General features: G+C 45.7%; 1 protein-coding gene across 1 annotated transcript in view; it reads right to left on the bottom strand.

The window, feature by feature from the left end:
- LOC138575296 (unconventional myosin-Vb-like) overlaps positions 1–24001 on the bottom strand; it is a 1749675-nt gene that overhangs the window by 1077808 nt on the left and 647866 nt on the right. The window contains exon 11 of the mRNA XM_069649473.1: positions 7544–7625. Coding sequence (XP_069505574.1) covers positions 7544–7625 — 82 coding nt within the window. The remainder of the gene's footprint in view (positions 1–7543; positions 7626–24001) is intronic.

A 24001-nucleotide genomic window follows, 5' to 3' on the forward strand; every position in this document is an offset into this window, starting at 1 on the left:
AACTCCAGATGAATTTTTGTTTAGACCAAGAATACCTATGCTCGAAGAAAAGGGACATAGTGCGAGGGGAAATGGTTTTGCTTGATGGACATGATGAAGGAAAACAATGGCGCGCAGTAATCTCCATCTGTGAGGGTTACAGATTGACCAACGTCACTGATTATCTGTTTGGAGATCATCCATCTGATGACGAAGTAAAATACAAGATGTGCATTACTTATTGGGTAAAAGTAATTAAGAGGTTCCTCAGAAAATTGAAGCACGATATTTCACAGTGATGGACTTGAAAAATGCATTTTTCTCAATCCCATTGCACAAATACTTGCAAGAACTGATGTCATTTACTTTTAGGCAAACTCGCCTGAAAAGCACTCGTTTACCGCAAGGGTATAGTGAGTTCTTCCATTCTATATCGGTCCAGTGCTTTATGAGACCATTCTTTCTCAGAGGGGAGTTTCTCCTACTTCCAACCCCCCGCCAGGCACGCTCTAGCTGCTAAGTGGAGGTAGTGGGGCATGTGCAGGAGTTTCACCCCTTCTCCTATTGTTTCCATTCCAAACAGTACTAGCGAAGGTTCCATCTCCCTGTCAATCCCCTCTAGTCCCTTGACCCATCCCAGGACCTCCTTCCAGTACTGTTGCACCTTCTCACAGCCCCAAAACATGTGCCAGTAATCAGCTATTTGTCCACATTTCCTGCAGCAGTGAGTATCCGCCCCAGGGAACATTTCGGCTAGTCTTGCGGGATCTCACTGCCACCTGTACAACAACTTCAGGCCATGCTGCTTATATTGGCATGCCACTGATGTGCAGGGTGCGTTGATGCATAATTATTGCCATTGTCGTGCCACCATTTCCTGCCCGAGGTCTCTGTCCCCACCTCCTTTTAGTTCCGCTGTCTTCTCCCCTTGCGTCTAGCAGTGCCTGGTATATACTTTTTAAGCAGTCGGAAATCGTTTATTTGCATGTTTAACAATATAGGTTTCTTTTTTTAGGTCTCCAAGCTATTTACAAAAGAGACGCGTTGCCTTCAATAATTCTAAATCAAATACATATGTAGTTTTGGTTATGATTGCCTCCCTTACCATACTGAAGTTTTTCGCAAGGAAGGACAACCAAACATCAAATTTATCAGGCGTTAAGTCAATCAATGAGGGGTGTCTACTTTGGACCTGCTCTCACAGAAATGCACAAACTATCAATGTTATGATCAGACCATGCCACTTTTGTTTTTACCATGGTTCGTTTTTAAGCCCACCTGCCACCCCTTCCTCTGATGGATTTCTCACTATTCCTTACAAGGTTTAATGCTGCGTAATCACCAACATCCCTTTTTCCAATGTGAAAACTGACCAACCTTTCTAGCAGTGGCCCGTTACAACAAAAATAATCAAGGGTTGCTTCCTTTTGACCCAAAGACCGTGTGGGTCTACCCGGGATGTCCTTTTGTTCTCCCGTTTAGGTTTTCCAATTTCCATTTTCTAAGAAAATGGAAGCCATGGTCGACCCCTTGTTTGCTTCCTTTAACACCATTACACAATCAGGCTCAATCATCCCACAAGAAACCGAAGGGCAATACTCCCCACATCTGGCATTTAGGTCACCAACCAATACAATGAGGTATTTTCCAGGGGTTTTTACCCAATTTGTTACTAGTGCATCAATGTATACAAAAACATTCTCGGTTACCTTTCCCCCTGTTGGGTTGCACATAGTGATTACCAACAAACTGCTTCACTTCACAGCCCCTTTCCATGAGATTTCCACCACCAAATCATTTCCCCCCTCTATAAGAGTCATCAAGGTAGAGTTTAACTCTTGCTTCACACCTATCAAAACCACCAAACGGGCGACCATTAGTCCCCCCCCATTTACCCATACGTTGGTGAACAACAAAACCATCAACCATGAAAGGTTGAGTCATGTTTCCTGCAGAATAAGCCAGAATGTTTAGTTAAGAAATCCAAGTAAGTGCCGCCCTGCAGAAAACGTGAATGGCCCCTCATATTCCAGCGGGCGATCTTAAAGTTTCAATTTCCTGAGCCATCATAGACCGCAAGTAAATTCTTCAGCCATTGCCATCCCACCTCATTTTCTAAAGTGCTTGGTGCATGTTCTTTTTTGGTGGCCTTTGTTAATTGGTTTCAGAGTGACTACAATGTTCACAACAGGATCCGGTCTCAACATGGTCCACAGCCCTGTCCAGTTCAAAACCCAGGAATTCCAATGACTCCCTTTGTGCTCAGATAAGGGCTGTAGTCACTGGTAGATGGCAATGTACCTGTGTCATGGCACCTGATGCAAATTTCACAGGTTCAATAAACTCAAAGTCAGTAGAGTTAAGTATATGTAATGCCAGGATTTCTTTGAAATGTTAGGCTCTATTCACTTGCGTGCCCTTAGTGCAGCAAGAGCCCTTGTTTCGTTAGTTAATTTACATATATCCAATGTTAACAGCATATCCGACTGGGTTGAATGCATGCTACGATAGGTAGCATACTCTCCGGACGATTTAATAACAGAGGTAAGCAAGGGTCCCCTTTTTTTACCTGGTTACACACGCTTTCTGATGCATTAGTGGTGATGGGAAATACACTTTTGTTTCCTTCAGAGGAAATGACAGAAGGCCCAGCAGCATCATTTTTCAGTAGCCAACTAGTCAGCATGCCTGCTGACTGCAACTGCCTTCTCTTTCTACAAATTGCCTTTGTCTCGGTTTTTCCTGCCTTTCTGTTTATTGTTTTTGAGCATTGCTATTAGGAATTTAATGGGGGGGGGAGGAGTGGATAGCTGCCTCACTTAGTACTGGTGTAGGAGAGTTTTTAACCGCTGCTCTCTTCTGGATATGTTTGAGTGGGGTAAGACAGCAGGGATTGTGAGATATCCTCATCATGATCACTTTGCACCATAGTCTCATGATCCAAGCAGTCAATGGGAGTGCTGTCACAAACAGCCGGGCGTCGACCCGGTCTTCTCCTAAGGGTAGTTGCAGACGGCTAGACTTAGTGAGATTTGAGTTTTCGCATTTGGTTACGCTTTTTGACTTCTTCATAAATACAGCCACTTCATTTCAATAAGGTTTGTATAGCAAAGTTTAGGACATCTCTTGAGACCAAAGCATCTGAATGGCCGGATTTACGATTTGAAGAAATGTGGTCCCCCACAGGATCCGGGCTTCCACCCTCAATAGGGTACTCAAAAAGCTTTGAGCTAGAGCTCCTCTTTGAGAGGATGGCAGCGAGGAGAACATCCCTGATGACAATCATTGGCTATGCGTCCCCACTGAGAGGACTGGTTCTTATGGTGACTTGGCCCTCCCGTTAGTAGAGGCTGTAGATCATCTGCCACGGGCTCGGTTTGAGGTTGTGCTGAATAACAAAGATGGGCATAATTTTAACAAAGAATTATCCTTGTTGCAGAAAATCCAGGAAACGTGGCCTGAAACAGTATTGGAAGAAGAACCAGATGCCAGTATAGAGGCAATATATGATATATCGGATGGGGGACATGAGATTTCTAGGTTGTATGAGATGGTGATGTCTAAGGTTGAGAAGGACTTGATGCAATTGAGACTAGATTGGGAGGCGGAAGTGGGAACCCTGATAGAGGACAGGATGTGGGAATGAGCACTGGGATACCATAAGAAGGTGTCAAGGAATGCCAGACTAAAACAAATACAACTATATATAACGCACAGAGCATATATGACGCCTATGAGGATATCCAAGTTTCATAACGCTGGACGACAAGCATGTCCCAAATGTGGCGAGGAGAATGCGGATATGACATATGTTTTGGTCATGCCCAGTAATTGAGCGTTTCTGGGGAGAAGTGGCACAAAAACTAGCCGAGAAGGGGGTCACGTTAGTTATAGATACGGCCTGGGCCTGCTTGCTGGGAGGGTTCCCCAGATCATCAAAACTTAAGCATGTCGGTAAACTGAAAGATCTGGCATATGTGCTGGCTAAACGAAGGATTGCCATGGGATGACAGTGGAGGGAGTTGCAGAAATGGGCAGAGGCGGAAACAATGGTATGGCAAGAGTCGAACACTGTAGGGGGGGAGGAGGAGACAGGGACCCTGATGGCATGGAAATCATTAATAGCGCAATTGTTTGGAACAATACAAGAGTGGTCAGAATCTATAGGAAGCGAGACCCCGCCGCGTGCGGCGGACACAGAGAACGATGAACAGACAGGCTCATGAAGGGGGGTGCGAGGGGGGGAAGCAGTGACCAAGATTAAAGAACTGATAATTATTTGGATGTGAAATGCACTGCGTGTTTGGTTGTATTGTTGTTTTGTTTGATTAAAATTAATAAAATTGTTTAAAAAAAAAAGAATTATCCTTGTTATGTCCAAATGATCTGTCTAAATCATTTGCTTGGACAACAGCAGTGGGCTCTTCCTCCACCGAATAAGCTGTTTTGTCACTCAAGTGGGGTTGGCCCCCATTTGGCTTTGAGGTAATGGATTTTGTGGGTTTAAAGAATTCAATTATTTATAGAGGAGCGGCCTGAATCGTCTGAGATGGCTCATGGGGTGTTTCTTTTTTCCGTGTTATAGGTACTTCAGTTGCAGGTGAGATGCTGATACAGGTTTGCTTGCTATGCAGGGGCCTGTGGTCACCTCACAGCACCTCGAGAAGGTACTCTCTCCTCTGCTAGAGTCCTGAACCTCACGATTTCCAGCCCTATGATAGCCGTTTCATTGCCCATACGGCTTTGCTTTCCGCAAATTCTAGTTCTTGGTTTTACAAGGGGCTTTGTCTGACATTTCCACAGTAGAATGAGCCGCCCACCAACACAAATGGTATAAAAAGCAGAGCAAATACCTTCAAACTGTCTACCGGAACTTCCAAGCTTCTGGCACGACCCCCAATCCAAGGTCATGGTGCTGCCGCCTGTGTATGGGATATCACTCCCCAAAAACACTGAACACAAGGAACACTCCTCGTGACGCTCCGCATCCGGCTATGGCTTTTGAGGAAACACAAGGAACAATCCTCGCCACATTCCATTATGCCTATTAACATTATACATCATTTCTCTTGTCAGATGGAGGTTGTTTTTCCAAATTATGCACCACTGAAGCATCAGCCTCATTTTAATTAAAACTACAAAATCAACTGCTGATACATGACTAAGGGTTGGGGCAGAGCCAGTACTTTCGGTAAATGCCTTTTTAGTCAGTTTTCTTGTCTGCCCGTCGAGATACAAAGGACTGCAAAATGATTTGCTTTTCAATCCAGCAAACCTCATCTCTTCCTACTCATGTCGCCCCTCCAGTGGTATTTCCTGCTGGACTGCCTGCACCTACAAATCCTAGAATTAGCCGGGAGTCGATGCACTCATTGGGGGGTGATAGGGTAACTTCATATACTGATTACACATCGCTCTCCGAAGCCCCACTAGATTTTTATCGAGAAACATCCCCATACCACCTCGCCCCCCACGTTGCATGCCTGAGGGAAGAATGGCTGCTTGTATTTGGCCCCAGATGGTCATGGCCCACTCCCCTTTGACACACCTAGCCATCTCGTGAAGTGTGTTTGATAGATGCAAGGCCAGTGCCGGCTCACATCAGTTGTTTTGCGATATTTGTGACAAAGTCGGACATCAGTCGACAGGGAGATCCAGAATAAGGTGGCATACATAAGTGGAAAAGATGATGAGCAACTGACCAGTAGATGTGGAATACATGGTACAGAAATCAAGGACAAGGCAAACTGACATGAGACCGTAGTCCAGGGGGCATGTACTACATACAGTGGGAGTAGATGTAGGGTAGTTATGGAAGGAAAAGGACATGTTGGAGTAGGTGAAGGGTGCTCTTTTTGGTTAAGGATATGGAGCTTAGTGCAGATAAGGAGTGGATAGCAGTAAAGTTGTCAACAAGCAGACAGTTCCAGTGGTGCAGGGCAAGTCAGAAGAAACTGTAGAGCGAGGAGGCACAAGGTTGTCTCAGAGCACAGATTGAGGTAAACGAGAGCAGAGGATGCAAAAAGGAGAGTGGCAGGAGAGTATGTTAGCTAGGAAGGGGAGAAGATTCATGCTGGAACATGGAAATATGTAATGGCAATTTAAAGGACTTTTTTTTTTATAGACAACCAACTTTCATAGAGTCTGTTTCATGGGGAGATGAGAACCAGAAAGACTAGAGCATATGGGTGGTGAAGTGCAGTACTTTAAGTGCAGAGAAGGAGTAGAGAGGGAGGCCAAGAAAGGGACTGGCACAGAAGAAATGGCTAAGTTCCAGGTTATGTATGGGAGTTCTAGCCAAGTAAAGTGAGGCAGGGGAACTATTTTCCAGATGTCAGATGACTGCAGAAAAGGTAGAAGTGATAAGTAGTGAAGGTGTGGTCACTTTCGAAAAGGACCCCATGATTGCCTGCTTGAGGGATAGGGATAAGTCAGATGGGTGAAGGAAGGAGGGGGCATTGGATGAAGGGAGGAATATTTCAATTTTGTCTTGGAAGAGTTAAGAATGAAAAATACCCATCTGTTTTTTTTCCAAGCATACCCTACTCTTTTTAGTCATTTAGCCATTCTGTAGCATTCTGTACCAACAAGATCACATTTACAATTACCTCTCCACACTGAAGAATTGATGTTTGGTGGTAGAGCCTTAATTCCAAAATTCGCAATCTGCCAGAGGTTGCCTGTTTCCAGCTACGCCTACCATTCTCTAAAACCTGCTGTGTTAAAAAACCTCAAACTATATTGCTCCATCATTGATGGAATCTCAATCCCCGACAATGAAAACCCTGGGAGTTCTCCTGGACTCCTCCCCCTCCTTAACTCGACATGTCAAGGCCATCACTTCCTCCGCTGCCCACACTATTAAAATTATCAATGCCTGCAGGATGTTCCTATACCCCGCCCCCCGACAGCTGCCTCACCTTTGCCCGAGCTCTCATTAACTCCAGGCTACACTATCGTAATGCTCTCTGCAGGCACCGCAGTGAGGAATATCCACTAAATGCAAGTCCTCCAGTAGAATGTACTACGTGCCGCCCTGCACATTCCGTGGTGATGCACATTTTGGGCACCAGAAAAGCTGCATACTGGCTACCAATATAAGAATGCATCACATTAAAAACACCATCACCTACAAGTGCCTCTCTAACTCTGCGTACCCATACCTTGTACATCAGTTCACAAACGTCCAAGTATTCAGACCAACCGGATCCCCCTACGCTCGCCATCTCTTCATTCCAAGATTCAGACGTGCCTGAGCCTGGGGGGGGCAGTCCAGCTTCCCTGTCATTGCAGAGAAACACTGGAATGAATTACCACCAGCGCTAAGAGCTGATCAATCCTACTTGAATTTTGATAGTTGAATACCTGGCTCTTCATATGGGGACCTATGAACTTTAGCTGCGGCCATGCTCTGCCTACTAGGACTAATGACTATATAATGATCTTCTCTATACAAGGAATATAAATTCTACTGCAATCAACGCCTTGATGCCCAACGCTTTAGAGCGCTGCTATGAAATTAAAAATAAATAAAATCTTCCCAAGGTGCCATGCTTTCACTCACCTGGTTGAAGTGTTGCTGTAGCTTCTCATTGGCATAGTTGATGCAAAACTGTTCAAAGCTATTCACTTCAAATGTCTCAAATCTGGCAAGTTAAAGTAACAGTTAGAGGAGGTTTTAACTTCGACTCCTTGTGATCATCAACCCTGGTCTTCCGCCTCCCCACACCAATCCTATCGTATCTATTCATGTGTTTTTTTTTACAGTCAAAAAGACTTCACAAATACATAATAAGAATACAAGCAAAAACATAAAACTTACAATACATAAAAACAGATTAAAAAAGTAAAAAAGAAAAAAAATATTCCCAAACTTGAAACTTATATAATTCAAACAGTGTCAGGCCTAAACTACGTTTAATTTCAATTTTTATAAAACCTAAGACATTTAAAAATCTTAATACCTAAAATACAAGACTAAGCTCATGCCCAGCGGCCAATCTTTCCCAAAATGGGAGTGATTTAAGCCACTCCACTTCTGCCACAAAACAAGAGAAACTTGTTTGGAACTACAAAGGCTACACCCCGGGTCTCCTGGTCCCCTTTAATTCCATCCTGGATCCCGCTTACCTCCCCGGTTGGTATAACGCTCATGCTAAACCTTAGAAATTCAGTTCTCCACCTGGTTGTTAGGGGTCTGGGAAAGATAGGCCGAAAAAGTTCCTCTAGTATTAGCGATAGTAGAAAGGGAGGCTGCAATGGCTGAAGAAAGCATTATGTCCACAGTATGGGCCCAATCATGGTCCAACAGTGCTTTCTTCACACTTACTGGGTTGACCATTACATTCTCCAATGTAATTATTAATATTGAAAAAAGATATTAGTCACCATTTCCTGCAATTGTGTCAACACTGAAGGTGCCCCCAGCTGTAAGTGAAGGGCCAAGTGGGCCATCAAAGATGTCAGACCCAATTCCAGCAGACTGGCCCTTGGAAGAGATCAAGGGAGATTCAGGACTCTTTTCCAGATGCGCCCCTCTCTCCTCACCCAATTTACAGACCAGGAGTGGGTGGTCCATCTCCAGACCATATCGAATTTTCGGGATAACTTTGTGATAAAAGCGAATCAGAGAGAGTATGGAAAACCTACAATATTGTGTGCTCATTCTCTTCATTTGGGAACAGACTGGTCCAATCTCCCCACGAAGAGGGCCCGGGATGGGCTCCAAGTAAGCACAAATACCAAATATTTAACCTCTGGGACAACTGGTATCGAAGTTCGGTTTAAGTGCCACACGAATCTCGGCACACACTTCCCAGGCCGATAGAATTAAACTAGGTTTGATTTAGTGGGATTTATGGTTAATTTTTCCTCCGCATTTAGCTGCCTCTGCAGGCCCACAGGCATGGAATCCAATAGGACTACATAGTCCACATATGCTAGCAAGGATACATTTCTAGACCCGATCTTCGGGCTTGCCAGAGCAGATGATAAAGCCCTGCCAACATCCGCCAAGTATAGATTGAAAAGACAGGGGGCCAATCTACACCCCTGTCTTACGCCGCTGCCTGTAGGAATGGGCCATGAAAGATGACCCTCACCATCTAAAAGTATCTGGCTATTGGAATTAACATGGAGGTGAATCAGGGCAGGGTGATCCCTGCGGAATACCCCAGGTTCAGCAGTTTGATCCAAAGATTCCCTCGGTTTATCGTATGAAATGAGGGAAAGATCCAACCATGCACCATGGAGAGTTGGACCACGCTTCAGCCATGATTTTCCCAAAGGCCAGATTCGTAACCAACCCATTGAAGGAAGTTTTAAAGCCCCTCCTGAAACCTATTTGCTGTCTATGAAAGATGTCCTTTCCTTCCGCCCAGGCCTCGAGATCCCTTAGTACAGCGCCTGCAAAAATCTTACTGTCTGCATTCAATAACACTATCGGCCGGTAGTTAAGCGGAAGAAGTCCGGTCCCCTTTTTTTTATAGATGGAAATGACCATTTCTGATTCCCACGAGCCTGTGAGCACTCTACACTTCAAGATGTTATTAAAGAGACTCCACAGGATCCTTGCCCACAGCGGGGCATCTGCCTGCATAATAGAATTTGTCAGCCCGTTGGGTCCCCGCTGCTCTAGAGGAAGCGGACTTCATCAGGTCCTCAATGGTTTCCCGGGTAAGATTAATAGCCCAGAGGACTGAATAATCCCATTCAAACTGATCTTTCTGCTTTCCGATATAGTTGTACAAAATGGGACCGCCATACTCCTTCGGGAATAGCATTTGCCTGCATAGATGCCTGGTAATTCCCTGTCCCGTTTACCAATTCCCAGAACTTACTGGAAGATTGGCCACCCAGGCATCTAAGCATAGCCTTGCTATCCCTTTGGAGATGTAGGAATTTATGCTGACAGATCGATGGAGAGGTTGAGTTTCTAGTAAGAGATTGAATCTCCTTCCGCATAGCCCTTTTCTGCATACTAGTGGCCTCAACATAGTCATAGCAATGGGCACTCCTCCTGGAAGCTTTCACTTGAACCAGTGCATCCAATAACCACAAAAACTCCTGTTAGAGTTTGGGATTATGAAGATCTTTAATCCCCCTCCTCCTTTCTCCAGCACACAGTCATTTCTGGTTCAAAGTTTCCCCATTCCCTTTGAATTTCGACATTCGAGACCCCCCCTTGTTTACAATCAGTGCAGGACATACTAACCTATCCACATGCGGTATAGCAACCCTCAAAGTAGGGACTAACATGTCGTGATCACCGAGTGCGGTCGGTTTAACTTCAAAGCGGTTGCAGTTGGTGAATAAAATCAGCTGACAAAAAAACAATCAATGATGGGCATTTGTAAACCCGCTCTCCTCGTAGATGCTGGTGGAACATCACCTGGAATGCAACCGTTAGCCCTCTTCAAATTCCATCCTTACAGGAACTCCAACCAGATTCTCCCATTCCATCTACCATTACTCAAGACAAGTAATTACCATTACTCTCTAGTGTTAATCAGTAGGAATTTAGATCTCGGCTATAATCAGCCCTACTCCCTCCGACGATAATACACTGGCCAGCAACACTGATAATGAGGACAAAGTTACTGAGGTTAGAGCTTGCAGGGTTCCAATACAGATTTATCAGCACAATAGAGCTAGGTGTATACCGACCATAATAACTGTTGAAATGGGCCATTGCTGCCAAGATAACCGGTGCATCAGATAGAATCTTTACTAAGTCCTGAAATATGGTAAATCTTGTTGCAATGACCTGGCCTCCTGCCAGACGGCCACATTGGAATGAAAGGGCAGGTTCTCTACTGTAGAGAAACTATCTCTTACAAAGGAACGCAAAAGCCACATCGTCTGAGGGAGGACTATGTCATATGCACCAAAGAGATTAGAACCCCAACTAGAAGACACAAAACTATTGTAAACCCTTTGTATTCCAACAACCGCGCTATCGTCCCCCGCTGCCTAGGCTGCTTCCAAATTATCTGTGGTAGCAGAGTTATTGTGTATTAAATTTACCCAATGCTGGCGATCGCTCGCGAGCAGAAGCCCACGGGGCTTCCTCCTGGTTCACAGTTGCCCCCACCAGGGCTGCACTTGGGAGACTTAAAAATAACATGTATCCCATTTTATTAAACTCTTCTCCCACCGACCTTAGTGCGTCAAGCCTCAGGCACGATTTTAGACCAATCCCAACCACATCTGTTCTTGATTCAAACAGAAGGAATATGTAATCAATGTCTAGAGTCGAGAATAAATAGAGCTCAGGAAAGGCTCTGGTAATGGACAATATCCTTGTCCTGTTTAATGCACTCCAACTCTTCCTCCTGGTTGCTGATACAACCACACTCTGGGCAAAGAAAAGGGCTTTGCATCAAATATACTCTTAGTCACCTTCGCCGGGGATGAGAGTTTGGTCCCCTGCCCTATATTTTCTAGGCACTCAAACAACTTTCCAGTGGAGTCAGAGCTATATAGAAAATGGAAACACTTTTTGGGATCGCTTTCTAACAAAAATGACCATCACCCCCCGTGCACACTTTTAGGCATTAAACAACGCAAAATAATCTTTACCTAAGTTGCATTTCAACATATATTATTTAATCTTACTCAAATAAAATCAACATAAACATCAGTTAATTTTCACTCTTGCATATTCAAGAAACAGTACATAAGTATAACAGTTCTAATTTCAAACATTTGCCTGAAAATTCTATATGCATGAATTCCCTTCTTATTTGTATTCAAACAGTGTCTCATAATATTCTACAGAGAGTCAATTTCTTATTTTCCTCTATTAGACTACACAAGTCCTTTCATTTCGACATTCATTTTTCAACTCCTGGAAAGTTACTTGCCTTGGCTATAATCTTACTAATAAGGTCAGTGTTTAATTTTGGAAATCTGGCCTTAGTGATAGAGCCTTCAAGCTCAAAGCTCAACTAAAATTTCTGAAGCAGAAAGTGTAAATTATCCTTACTCCCATAAGGCGTTACTACCTTGCTAAATTTGAGCCCATTCTTTTATATGGTCTTGACCCATCTACTCATGATTTGGGCCATACCCTTTATATATCATGTTAGGGAAACTTTGGAAAGAGATGTTGGGCTTATCCTTGGCTGTGCCCAATGCAGTTATACAGCATGAGCTTTGCCTAATATCTCTTAAAGCAAGCTAGGTTTGGAAACAATTCATACCTATTGGAAAATAAGTGACCCTCCAAAAGATTCTCTCTACTAAATACTCTGTGTGCTGATTCTGTCCCCTCAATGCAAGAGTTCTGTTTCAGAATGAAGTTGGTCTTGTTCTCCCTTAGGGTAACAATGGAAGATGTTATTCAACGACCAGGGATAGTGAAGAGGGCTCTTTATAGGGCATATTGGGTTGATACCGTTGATCGTATAGCCACTTTTTCTACCTATAGGGCATATTCTAAATTTGGGCATGCGAGGGAATGTATACCAATCTTCTTCAACCAAAGGTTTCCTTGGCCCAAGGGTCGAACGAGCTACATGCGATTTAGGCTCAACCAGATGCTGCCTTTCGAGTGCTCTAAGTACTGGAAGGGTCACTCCATACTAGCACATAATCATCTTGAGAATCAATGCAGATTCTGTGGCAATAGAGATTCTTCTGAGACCTTGGGGCATATACTTCTTATGTGTCCCTACTTTGATGCTATGTGTTTGGAGAGCTTCAAGGACAAGTTTGATAAAAACTTGGAGGCCTCAGCGAATCTCTTCTGGAATAGATGCTTGTGGGGTACTAATGTCGCTCTGATTTTGGCCCTTTTGTATGTGATGCTATAGGTGAAGTTATTGAGATAAATGTGAACTTGACATTTGTTATATTCTAATACTCTGAATTTTAACAATTTACTTTGCTTTTGTATACTTTGTACATGTTGTGTAAGGTTTTTAAAAAAGAACAAAACTTGGAATGGAGGAGAGAGAATACTACTTAGCGGAGAGTCTGACGGGCAGACGTCCTGGTTGGCGACTGCAGAACCCACAGCAGCATGCAGAGCGAGCAAATCGCTAGACAGAAGCCAGAAGGCTGGCATCCTGATGTTACGCTCACCTGGCTCCCACAGGGGCGTCGGTCGGACCCGGACTGCTGCGGCCTCCACCCACGAGATGCGTAGTGCAGCGATGATTGACTGGATCTGCCCTCCTAATCTTGTCTGCTTGACCCGTAGAAATATTCTCCTACAAGTGTAGAGATGAATTTAGCCACTTGTGGATTCAAGTGATAGCACCCCCACTGTCCTCCCCACTATTCACCTCTGAAGCGCCCTCTCAGCAATCTCACCTTATATTCTTGAAGGATGAGCCCTCCATCCTGCGAAGCACGCAGGGGAGCGTTGATGACCAGTTACTTCACTGGCCTGAAGATATCGGAAGAGTTGTAGACGAATCCTGACTCCAAAAGATCCTGGCGAAGAGCCGTAAGTATATAGTTCGTAAGAGTTCAAAATGTCTGGAATTCACTCCTGTCCAATTCCTCTTTTATCTTGCTGCTTTGACCCAATAAGAAGATCGACAGCTGAAAGCGCTCCGGTAAAAGTCTGTTACCCAACACTGTCCGGTAAATAATGCCAAGGGTTAAACTTGCTGCTATCTCCTTATCTTACAGGTGCGGCATAAGAAGATGTGGCGTGCTGATGAATATTACCTCTGGCGGTAAAATCAGGTAAGCATATGGCGGCTAAAGAGATTGTCTGTCTGTTCTCTCTGCTCACCTTGTTGTTTCTTGTCCCCCTTAGGTGCCAGGATTGGGCGATGTTAAGATTGAGACAGCGCCGGATCGAAGAGATGTTGCGTGGAACGGTGAGTATGGCGCGGCGCTGCTGCTGGCGATGCGACGCGACGCGTTTAAAACAAAGTCTATCCTCTGGTTTGAAGATGCGATGAATCCGGAATCAGGTAAGAAATCAGGTAATACTCTTGTTCCAACCTTTGCTTCTTTCTAGGTGCTCCAGGTTCCAGGCGGGCGTGACAGAAGGCTGGATGCTGCTGCTGGCACGGTGAACGTTACGCTGATGGATGAAGAATTACGCGAAGCGTGTGCTGCTCTTCGGGCGTGGTTTAAATAGCCTCCAAAGTAGTCCCAGGTAGGTATTCCTCCCCGACCACACCCGAGTGAACAAAATAGTCCCCAAGGTAAAGTAGTCCCTTCCAGGCCTCACATGGGCTTGGATCTTCTTGCAGCATGGTCTGCATCAGGTGAGTGTGCACCTATGAGCCTGGCGCCATAGGCGCCCGGACTGATGTCCCATATGAGCCTGGCACCATAGGCGCTAGGACTGAACCCAGACAGCCCCTAGCAGGGGTTGCTGGGTTTTCTCAAGGCAACATGATGCCTGCTCCCGGGGCTGATGGACGTGGTCTGGATGCCCGGAGGTATGCATGACGACACCTGACCAGTCAAGGAGTAGTCAAAGGATCAAAGTAGAGACGGTAAAGCGACCTTCTCACCTGGTGGCAAGATCACATAGAACTTGTGTTGGGCCTGGGGCCCATTAACTGGTGCCGAAACCAGACTGCAGCAGAGACCAGATCCCTGATCTCCACATGCAAAGTGTATGAGCTGCTAAGCAGAACAGGAGAAGGGAAGCAAACACTCCCAAAGAGTTAATGCTGTTGGGAGAAGCAAACTGCAATACCAGAAGCTGGGAAAGCTACATTGGTTACGGGAGCCGATAAAACCGGTACAAGCAGACACCTACTGAACCGATAAAGCAAGCCTACTAGAGGGCCTGAGGGCTTTGGGTAGCCCTGAACAACAGATATTCATAGTCCAGGCTTGGAGAGCCACAAAGGTTACTGGAGCCCGAACCAGAACAGGCAGAGGCCCCACTGAGACTACACTGGAGTTGGCCTGCCAGAAGGTCATTGGACTGGAGAGTGCTGAAAACAGGAAACCTAGTGAACAGAGCTGGGAGGAGAGTGAACCTGGGGGAGGGTAGGGGAGGGGGGTCCAGTGTTTAGAGAAAACAAGGACACTATTAAGCACCAAGGAAGAAAATGTGTAATTGTATTAAGAAAACATTCTTTCCTGGGAACCGTATGGCATACAGAACCTGCAAGAGGCAGAGGACTGTATTGTGAAGAACTGATGAATTTTTTATAAGACTTCTTGGAATTCAAGTGTTGGGCAAGAAGCCAAGACAGATACTATTGCTCCGGCCTCCTTTTTGTTATATTTTCCTAAGTGGTTCTTGTAAAAGCCATGTGCATCACACCCAGGTTAAGAAGTCCCCAACCAGATGGAATATGTAATTGTGCGATGATGTTGCGACAGACTATGGAAACAGTTAAAAAAGCAGTTATACTTTAAATATGAGCTAATGTAAACGTACATAGAAGGGGATGATGGTTAAGTGAAAACATCCAAAAAGAGCGTGAGAATTTAAGGGGGTGTGGGGGGATTAGATTTCCTTGTATAGGGTTAGCCAATCAGATTTGTGGGTATGACTAACAAAATATGAGGGAGTGTGTTCAATGTTGCAAAAATGTATATAAGGTGTAACTTGTGTGGTTCGAGGAGAATCGGTAAGGTTCTGTCACTAAGGAGTCATATAGCCCCTACCGGCCTTTGGTATACAATAAACTTGCTTTACGGACAACTTGCACTGGCTTCTTGCGAGATGGGCTTATTTAGAGTAAAAAGATCGGATGTCCACTTCTACAGGTATGTGAGCGCAGCCCTAGCCTTGGCAAGTAACGTAGTGCTTTACATGCCAATGGGGGGTGGGGAGGTGGGAAGTACACCGCGAGAGAAGCAAATTGCAAGGGATCAATACAAGGGAGCAGAGAGCTAGCAACGAGGAGGGGAGGTCCATAGGTTTGGCAGCAAGTGTTTCTTCAAGAAAACAGGAGGCGGAGGAAACAGGCAGAAGGAGATTTCCTAGTCTGTCAGGTGTGGAGGGAGTGTGGACATAGATGCCATTACTTGAAGATGAGGACTTTTACCAGGAGCAAAAGGTGAGTCTGGTGTTGATGGGGTGGAGGTGCTAAAGGCTTGGGGCATAAACATACGGCCAGTCTTCTGGTTCTTTGTTTCCTGCACCGGGCGACTGGAACAGCAGAGTACAAGTCTGCACATAACCTGGCTTCTAGTGGATTGTAGGCTTCCAGAGATGCCGAGCTTCTTAGCAAGAACGCTTTGGAATGGCCTTGTAGATCGTGCAGCTGAATCTGAAGGAGATAGATGCTTGCTGTGGTTGCCAGTGCAGTTAAATGAGGGTCGGAGTAATGTGGTACATTGTTCACAGTCCTTTGCCAAGTAATGCTTCAGGATGTAGTACACATCTCAGGGGTGCTATGGCGGTCGCTGGAATGACTAAGGAGGACATTACCACTATTCAGGTGAGAAAGCACCAAGGCTTGGACAGCAGGTCTGAAGTGGTTTGCTAGGATGAAGGTTTTCCACTGGAGGGAAAGTTGATACCAAGCATTAGTGTCGTCCTTGATATGTGGTCCTGGAATGAGGTGTCATGGTGATATAGAAACCAAGGGACTTGGCACAGGAGCTCAGCTGGGCTGTGAAGTCTTCCAGATTCATAGGCATAACAATCTAGATGTGAGGGTGCCTGTGTGCAGTTGAACAAACTGTAGCGTTCTTTCGACTGGATGTTCCTCCCACGTATTCATCATCTTAGATATATTCGACCAGCTTGCTGCTTCTTTTTGGAATTTTTTTCACCAGAGGGCGCTGTGCTCGAGGCCACGTAGCTTGGTCCCTCGAAGGCCACCGTCAAGCGTCGACGTCATCCGTTGCATAAAGGGATCGAGCCACGCTCGTTGGTTCAGTTCTGTTTTTTCAATGTTAATGGGCCGCATCAGTTGTATTTTGTGCCGTCAGATGTCAGGCTCTTAAGGAAGTACAAGTGCAAAAAAGTGAAAAAACTGTACGGAGGGGTAGGTTGGGAGGGTCGATGAATATGTGGGAGGAGCATCCAGTCGAAAGAACATTACAGTTGGTAAGTAACTTGTTCTTCGAATGGATTGTGTCCTCCCACGTATTTCTCATCTTAGACAGACTCCCACAGTAGTTGTAATTTGGAGGGGCGGGGTGGAGTACCCGTGGAAGTTGCTATGCCCTTGTTGAATGAGCCTTTAAACCATCTGTAGGCTCCTTCCAGGCCAATTTGTAACATTCAGATATTGCTAGGCTAAACCATCTGGATAAGGTTTGTTTGGACACACCAAGGCCCAATTTGTGTCCAGTGTAACCGACAAACAACTGATCTGTTTGTCTAAATCGTTACAGTCTAGATATGTAGAAACTAAGAGCCCTTTTAGGGTCTAATCTGTGGAATCTTTCTCCTCCGCACGCTAGTAAAGAGGAGGAATAAAAGGACGGTAACGTTATCTTCTGTGACAGATGGAAATCAAACTATTTTTGGGAGGAAAAAGGGCTCGACCTTTAAAACAACTTTATCCTTGTGGGAAATCGTGTGAAGAGGCTTACAAGAGAGCGCCTGCAATTCACTCACCCTGCGGGCTGAAGTTAGAGCCACTAGTAGAACAGTTTTTAAAGTTAGGAGCCTTAAAAGGCAAGAATGTAAAGGCTCAAAAGGGGCACACAAGAAACTTTAAAACTAAATTTAAATCCCAAATGGGAACTTGGAAAGGTGTAGGAGGGCACACATTTGATAACCCTTTAAGAAATTGGATAACTAAAGCAATTTTGAAATATGAAACTTCTGAGCAGCGCTTAAAGATAGATAGCGCTGCCAAATATCCTTTAATAGTTCCAACTTGGAGCCCAAAGTTGGCAAAATGTTTCAGAAAGGAAAGCACCATGGGAGTGGTACACTGAAAAGAATCCATATTCTTATCCCTGCACCAGTTACTGAATTTCTTCCAACGACACCGGTATAAGGATTTTGTTGCTGGCCTTCTGGCCAAAAGCAAAATCTCCATAAAGTCATCTGGAAGGTTCTAATTCTTACATCTCAACCTCTCAGAAGCCAAGCGTGAAGGTTGATTGTCTTGACCTCTGGATGGAGAACCCGACCTTCCTCTTGCGAGAGAAGATCTCTTTGTGGCAGACGTATTGAGGGAAGTTCAGCTCTCCGGCTATGTGAACTGCCGACGGAGAGATTCCTTCTTGCATTGCCCAGAACCAAAGCTGCTTTGCCTCTGCACAGTGGGAGTGATCCTACGACTCATCTTTTGTTAAGGTAGTACATGGCCACTGTGTTGTCCGTCATTATCAGGACATTCTTTCCCTTCAGCTCCAATGGAGACCAACGACCGCTGATTGCCAGATCGTTGGTGTGGGCTCCCAGCCCTGTGAGTGAGGCGTCCGTCACTACAGTTCTCTCTGGCCATGGTTGCCAAAAAGGTTCCCCCTCTGAGGATATTCTCCTTGCGAGCCCACCATAGGAGATCTTGTGCCACATCGGACGAGACTTGTAGAAGATCTGACACCCACCCCGAAAACTGGGACCATTGAATCCTGAGGACCCACTGCAGGGATATCATCCTGAGTCGAGCCTCTGGCACCAGAAAAATGCAGGATGACATGGGGCCTAGCAACCTTAGGAAGTCGAACACCGCTAGATGTTGGGCATTCTGAAATTTTGTTACCATCTGCAGAATATGGTGAGCTATTTCCTCGGGAGGCAAGGCTTTCCCTGAGGTGGTGTCCAGGACCGCTCTGATGAATTGGAGTCTTTGGCTCTGAATCATTTGTGACTTCTTGTAAATGAGGGAGGAGCCCAGTTTGTGTAGGAAGGGACAGGTCATGGCTAGATGTTCCTGGGCCCGTTCAGGTGAACTTGCCCCGATTAGCCAATCTTCCAGATAAGGTGAGGTGTGAATCCCCTCCTTCCTGAGACTCGCTGTCACCACCGCCATTAGTTTGGTGCAGACCTTCGGGGCAGAGAACAGCCCAAATGGCAGAACTCGAAACTGATAGCGAGATCCGCCAATTGCAAACCTCAGGTACTCTGTGTTTGAGATGGATTGGCACATGAAAGTAAGCATCCTGAAGGTCCAATGAAACCAGCCAGTCCTGAAGCTGAAGAGCCTGAAGGATCTGAGAAAGGGTCACCATCTTGAACTTGTCCTTCCTGAGGAATTTGTTCCAATTTCTCAAGTCCAAGATGGGACTCGATACTCAGTCCTTTTTGGGAATGAGAAAATAAGCGGAGTACCAACCCTTGTTCCTCTCCGCTACAGGTACATGTTCTATAGCACCTTTCTCTAGCAGGGTTCAAATCTCCTGCACAAGGAGCGGGTCTGGAATTTTGACAGAGTTGGCTCCCGGTGGATGATCTTGAGGCCTTTGATGAAAAGGAAGACTTTAACCATGGGTCACTATCTCTAGTGCCCAGGCATCTGACGTAATGCCCTGCCATTCGTCCAGATACTGAGTGATTCTGCCTCCAACCAGGGTCTTGTGGGTTAAGACCTCAAAGTGGCTTTGCAGCGGCTGCAGCAGTGGCTGAAGAGGTAGTAGCCGCTGCTGTGGCTAATCTAGCGCATCTCCCTTTTCCACCAAAAAAGGGTTTTCTTTGCTGTCGTCTCTGACTGGCCTGCCCTCTCCCTTTTAATAGAAGCGAAAAAGGGACTCTTGCAGGAAGATGAGCCTCCGTAAGACTGTGGCTGAGGTGGTCAGATAGCGGCATCGAGTGATTTTGCTGCCACTTTAGATGTCTGCAGCTTCTCCAAGCTCTCGTCCGCCTTGCTGTCAAACAACTTCAAGCCGTCAAAGGGCATATTAAGTAATCTGGACTGTACATCAGATGCAAAGCCAGATTTCCTTAGCCATGCAAATCTACGCAAGACTGCGCTAAATGCCATGGATCTGCTTATACTCTCTGCAGTATCCAGTCCTGACTTTAGGCACTTCTCGATAGCCTCCTTCCCATCCTTTACTATCGCCAGGAAACCATCCCACTCCTCACCCTCCGGGATGTAATCAGCCACTGCATCTAAACAGTTCCACAGGGTGTAAGTAAACCTAGCTAATGTGCAAGTCACATAGTAGATTTAAGGGCCATACTACCGGAAGTAAAAGCTTTCCTCGCCCAGGCGTCAATCTTTTTGTCGTCCCTGTCAGGGGGCATGGAGGGATAAGCCGATTGTCTATTTGCAGTCGCAGCTTGAATCACCAAGCTTTCAGGTGAAGGGTGTTATGACAAATACTCTGGATCCGATGGAGCAGGTCTATACTTTCCTACAAATTTCTTGTTTACAGCTGGTAAAGACTCAGGGGTCTCCCAATTTGTCATAACTCTTTTGAAGAGCTTTGTGGAAAGGAAGGCCTGGGTCTTTGAGGTCCTTCATCAATAATATCAGTCTTCCTGGTCATATCTTGGAGACATTGATTTCCACCCCATAAAATCTATCACTCTTGCCATGAGGTTCCTATACCCTGGTTCAGCATGGTCAGTGGGGTCAGGTCTTTCAAATTCTACCTTAGGTGAGGTATCTAGGCCACTGGCGATTGCAAGCAATCAAAGTTCTTTCATTTCTTAATTAGGGTCTACTAGTTCCTCAGGGACTTCTCTTCTCCCAAATCAAACACCAGCTGATGAAATTTCCTCATCAGAGGTTTGTTCCTCAAAAATAGACAGATTTTAAAGATTCCTGCCTGGGCTGAGGGTGGACACTTTTTCTGGTAAAGGTAGAATAGAGCTAGTTTTAGCCATAGTTGTCGTCTTGGGAACCGGTATAAAAGATTTCCCCGACAAAGGCATCGAAGGAATCGACAATGGCTTCGATATGCTCGAAGGAATCCCTGAGGTCATTGAGGAGGGCTTCGATGTCGATTAAGGCTTCGACACTGAGGCCGAAGGTATCAATGCCATTTTTGGCTTCGACGAAGTCGAAGGACATGTCGAGTCGATAGCCGACTTAGACGATGAGGACGCCATTTTGTCCTCTGGCAACCTTGATTTATGCACCGAAGGTTTTTGTATAGTCTCATGAGGCGCTGGAGAATCATCGTCCGAGGACGCCCTCGACTTTGTTGGATTTAGCGTGAGACATTTAGATTTCCCTCTGTCACTTTTAGAGTGGACAGGGGCATGCTCTTCACGCAACTTTTTGAGGGGGGCGGGGCCGCCTTCTCAAAAATGTTCAGCATTGAAGCCCTAAAGGCCTCCATTTTTTTGGGGAATCATGTTTAGAAGGACAAGAAATTAAGCTTCTGTCGGGCGAGGAAGAAGAAGCCGTCGCTTTTTTTATTTTTTCGATGAAGAGGACTTCGAGCGACTTTTCGACCTCGATCGCCTCGACTCATGAGATTTTTTCCTCGATTCTCCCGAGTCTTTTAGTCATTTTGCAACTTGAAAGACTCTTCCCCCACCGCTAGCTTACCTTGGCGTTCCTTAAGAGCCTTGTTCGACATCGCCTGACACGACCCCCACTCGTCGACTGTGATTAGGACTAAGGCACCAAAGACAGTGGTGGTGAGGATCCGTAATGGACATCTTTCTTGCGCATTTCAGACACTTTAAAACCCGTCTTGGGTGTTGTCTGAGTTGAGGAAGAAGACATTTCTCGATGAGAAAACTGACGCGCCGTTTCGATACCGCGAAGCAGAAGCTTGGAAAAACGGAACTGAACCGACGGGCGCAGCTTGAGCCCTTTATACCACAGATGACGCTCGATGGTGGCTTTCGAGGGACCAAGCTATGCGGCCTCGAGCACAGCGCCCTCTGGCAAAAAATGTTCCGAAAAGAAGCAGCAAGCTGGCGAATATATCTAAGATGAGGAATAGGTGGGAGGACACAATCCATTCAAAGTAGGAATTCTGCCTTGCAGGGGTGGAGATCCAGGCAAGCACTTGACATGTAGGACAGGGTCAACATGTGGCAGTTCTTGAGCCTATGAATGACTTCGATGAAGTATATCCTGAGGTAGAACTGCGGGTCATCTGTGTATTGTTGGATGTTGTGTGGAGCCAAGAGGGTTCTGAGAGGTTCCATTAAAAGGTTGAAGATCAAACAGTCGATCCTTGCTAGACTCCACAGGTCATTGGTAGAGTCAGTGATGCAAAGGAATTGAATCCTCTTGGACAAATTGGTGGCAGTTCACATGGCATGATTTGAACCAGCTCAAGACTATCCCTGATCACCATGTGGCAATGTAAAATGTCTGTCTCGTGAACTAGGTCAGACAGTGGAAGGGTCGAGGAAAAACAAGGAGAGGATGGCCATTGTCCACAATGATACCGATATTGTTGATCACCTTGATTTTAGCCATTCCCATGCTGCCATCTGGGTCTGAAGCCAGATTTGTAGGGCAGAATGAGGTTGTTGGCATCGATATGGTGTAGGACTTTAGTGGCTACTGCTTTATCATGGATCTTACCTAGGAAGGGAAGATGGACTATAGTTCCTGTGGTCATCTAGGTCCAGTGTGAGGACTTATCTGGTCTTGAGGGTCGAGGGGAAGGTATGGGGTGAGGGAGTCATTGATTTCCAGTTTAAGATGTGTTTAAGTGAGCTAGGCAGGTTGCATACATATAGGAAGCTAGAGGTGGGTGGATCCTTGCAATCGAGAAGGTTTTGAGGGCATTGGATATCAGCACAGATTAGGGCAGTTCCTTATCTTTACCCCCTGTAACAAATCGAGGGTATTAGTCCATTCGGAGCCACCCCCTTTGAGGTTAGGGAGGTGACCCTGCTTTGCAAGACCCTCCATAGGGGTCTGGGCAAGTGGGAGCTCACTGGGAGTGACCCCCCCACCCCTTAGAGGCCAAGGACTCATTCCCACAAGGAACTCCCTAGACAACTGCATTTCCCTATATGAGACTGCCTTAATACGGTCAACTCCTATATAGCTACAGGGAATGCTGAACTAAGTGATCCATCCAAAGGAAAAGGATATTTTTAAAGATCATTGTACATAAGTGAGGTGAGTGGATCACCAAGAAGGAGAGAGTATGGTGTGCAGCGGAAGCACCCTGACGTAATCACACCTATAAGAGGGGAACCAGAACGAAGCTGCAGAGTCTGCAACAGTTCGGAAGGCGAAGTGTGACAACTCAAGATGCCAGAGGACCGGTGAAGCGGACAACAGGGAGTCAGTTGTAGAGATGGGGAGAGAAGATCTGTTGAATGTGGAGGCGACTCCGTGACCATACCGTAGTGGGCTAAGCGGCCATCGAACAACGCTGAGACCAGTTCAGCCGGGACTGCCGTCAGCTTCCATCCGCCAACATTTGTAGACAGCAGTATTCTGCAGAGAGCAGACGCCTTTCGAATCCAGAAAGCAAAGTCGATTATCCGAGTGAGTGCCAAGCCCTGCAACGTTCCCCTGGAAAACCAAATGTTCTGAGGTGAACGGCAGAAGTGAGATGCCGCCAGGACAAACTGTTGATGAGAGCAACCCATCGAAGCTGCAAGGACGACATACGAGCAATATACCAGCATAACTGGACATACAAGAAACAAATCACATCACAGATAAGGTTGCACAGGAAAATAAAGTGGAAACGAGCACCTAGGAAGAGAGTGGAAAGGCCATGAGAAATCAGTGTTGAAGAGTGGGGTAAACACTCCACACACATCTATAACAAGGGTTGTGAATGAAGACTGGCAAGTGAAACTAAGAAATAATCTAGTAGAGAAACCCCAGGAGGGGGATTCCAGAGTTGGCAAACCACACAAAACCTCAGAAGGATTGAATTTAAAAAAAGTCAGAAATCTAAAACCAACAGAAAAAGTGTGAAACTGCATTTCAAGGAGAGTCTTTAGAAGCATAACACTAAGGAGAGCACAATACCCATGAACATTTGGGAGGAGCTCTGTGAGCTCATGAATTAAAGCCCAAGAGTGTCAAAGAAAATCATTGGCAGGGAAATCCCCACAGCAATAGGGAGAGATATGCCTTTTCTTTATCATTTTACTAAAGAGAAAGTAAACCTGTCCATAGTGTGTCCGGCTCCTCCTCCTGACCCACGACCCCCTCATGCCCTTCTTGCCAAACTCTGCAGATAAATAGCACGCAAATCATAGAAGTGGAAATATAGTTATGGTGGATGCCGACCA

Source organism: Ambystoma mexicanum, chromosome 1p, assembly GCF_040938575.1.
Source record: "Ambystoma mexicanum isolate Mex_15411 chromosome 1p, UKY_AmexF1_1, whole genome shotgun sequence".
Lineage (NCBI taxonomy): Eukaryota > Metazoa > Chordata > Amphibia > Caudata > Ambystomatidae > Ambystoma > Ambystoma mexicanum.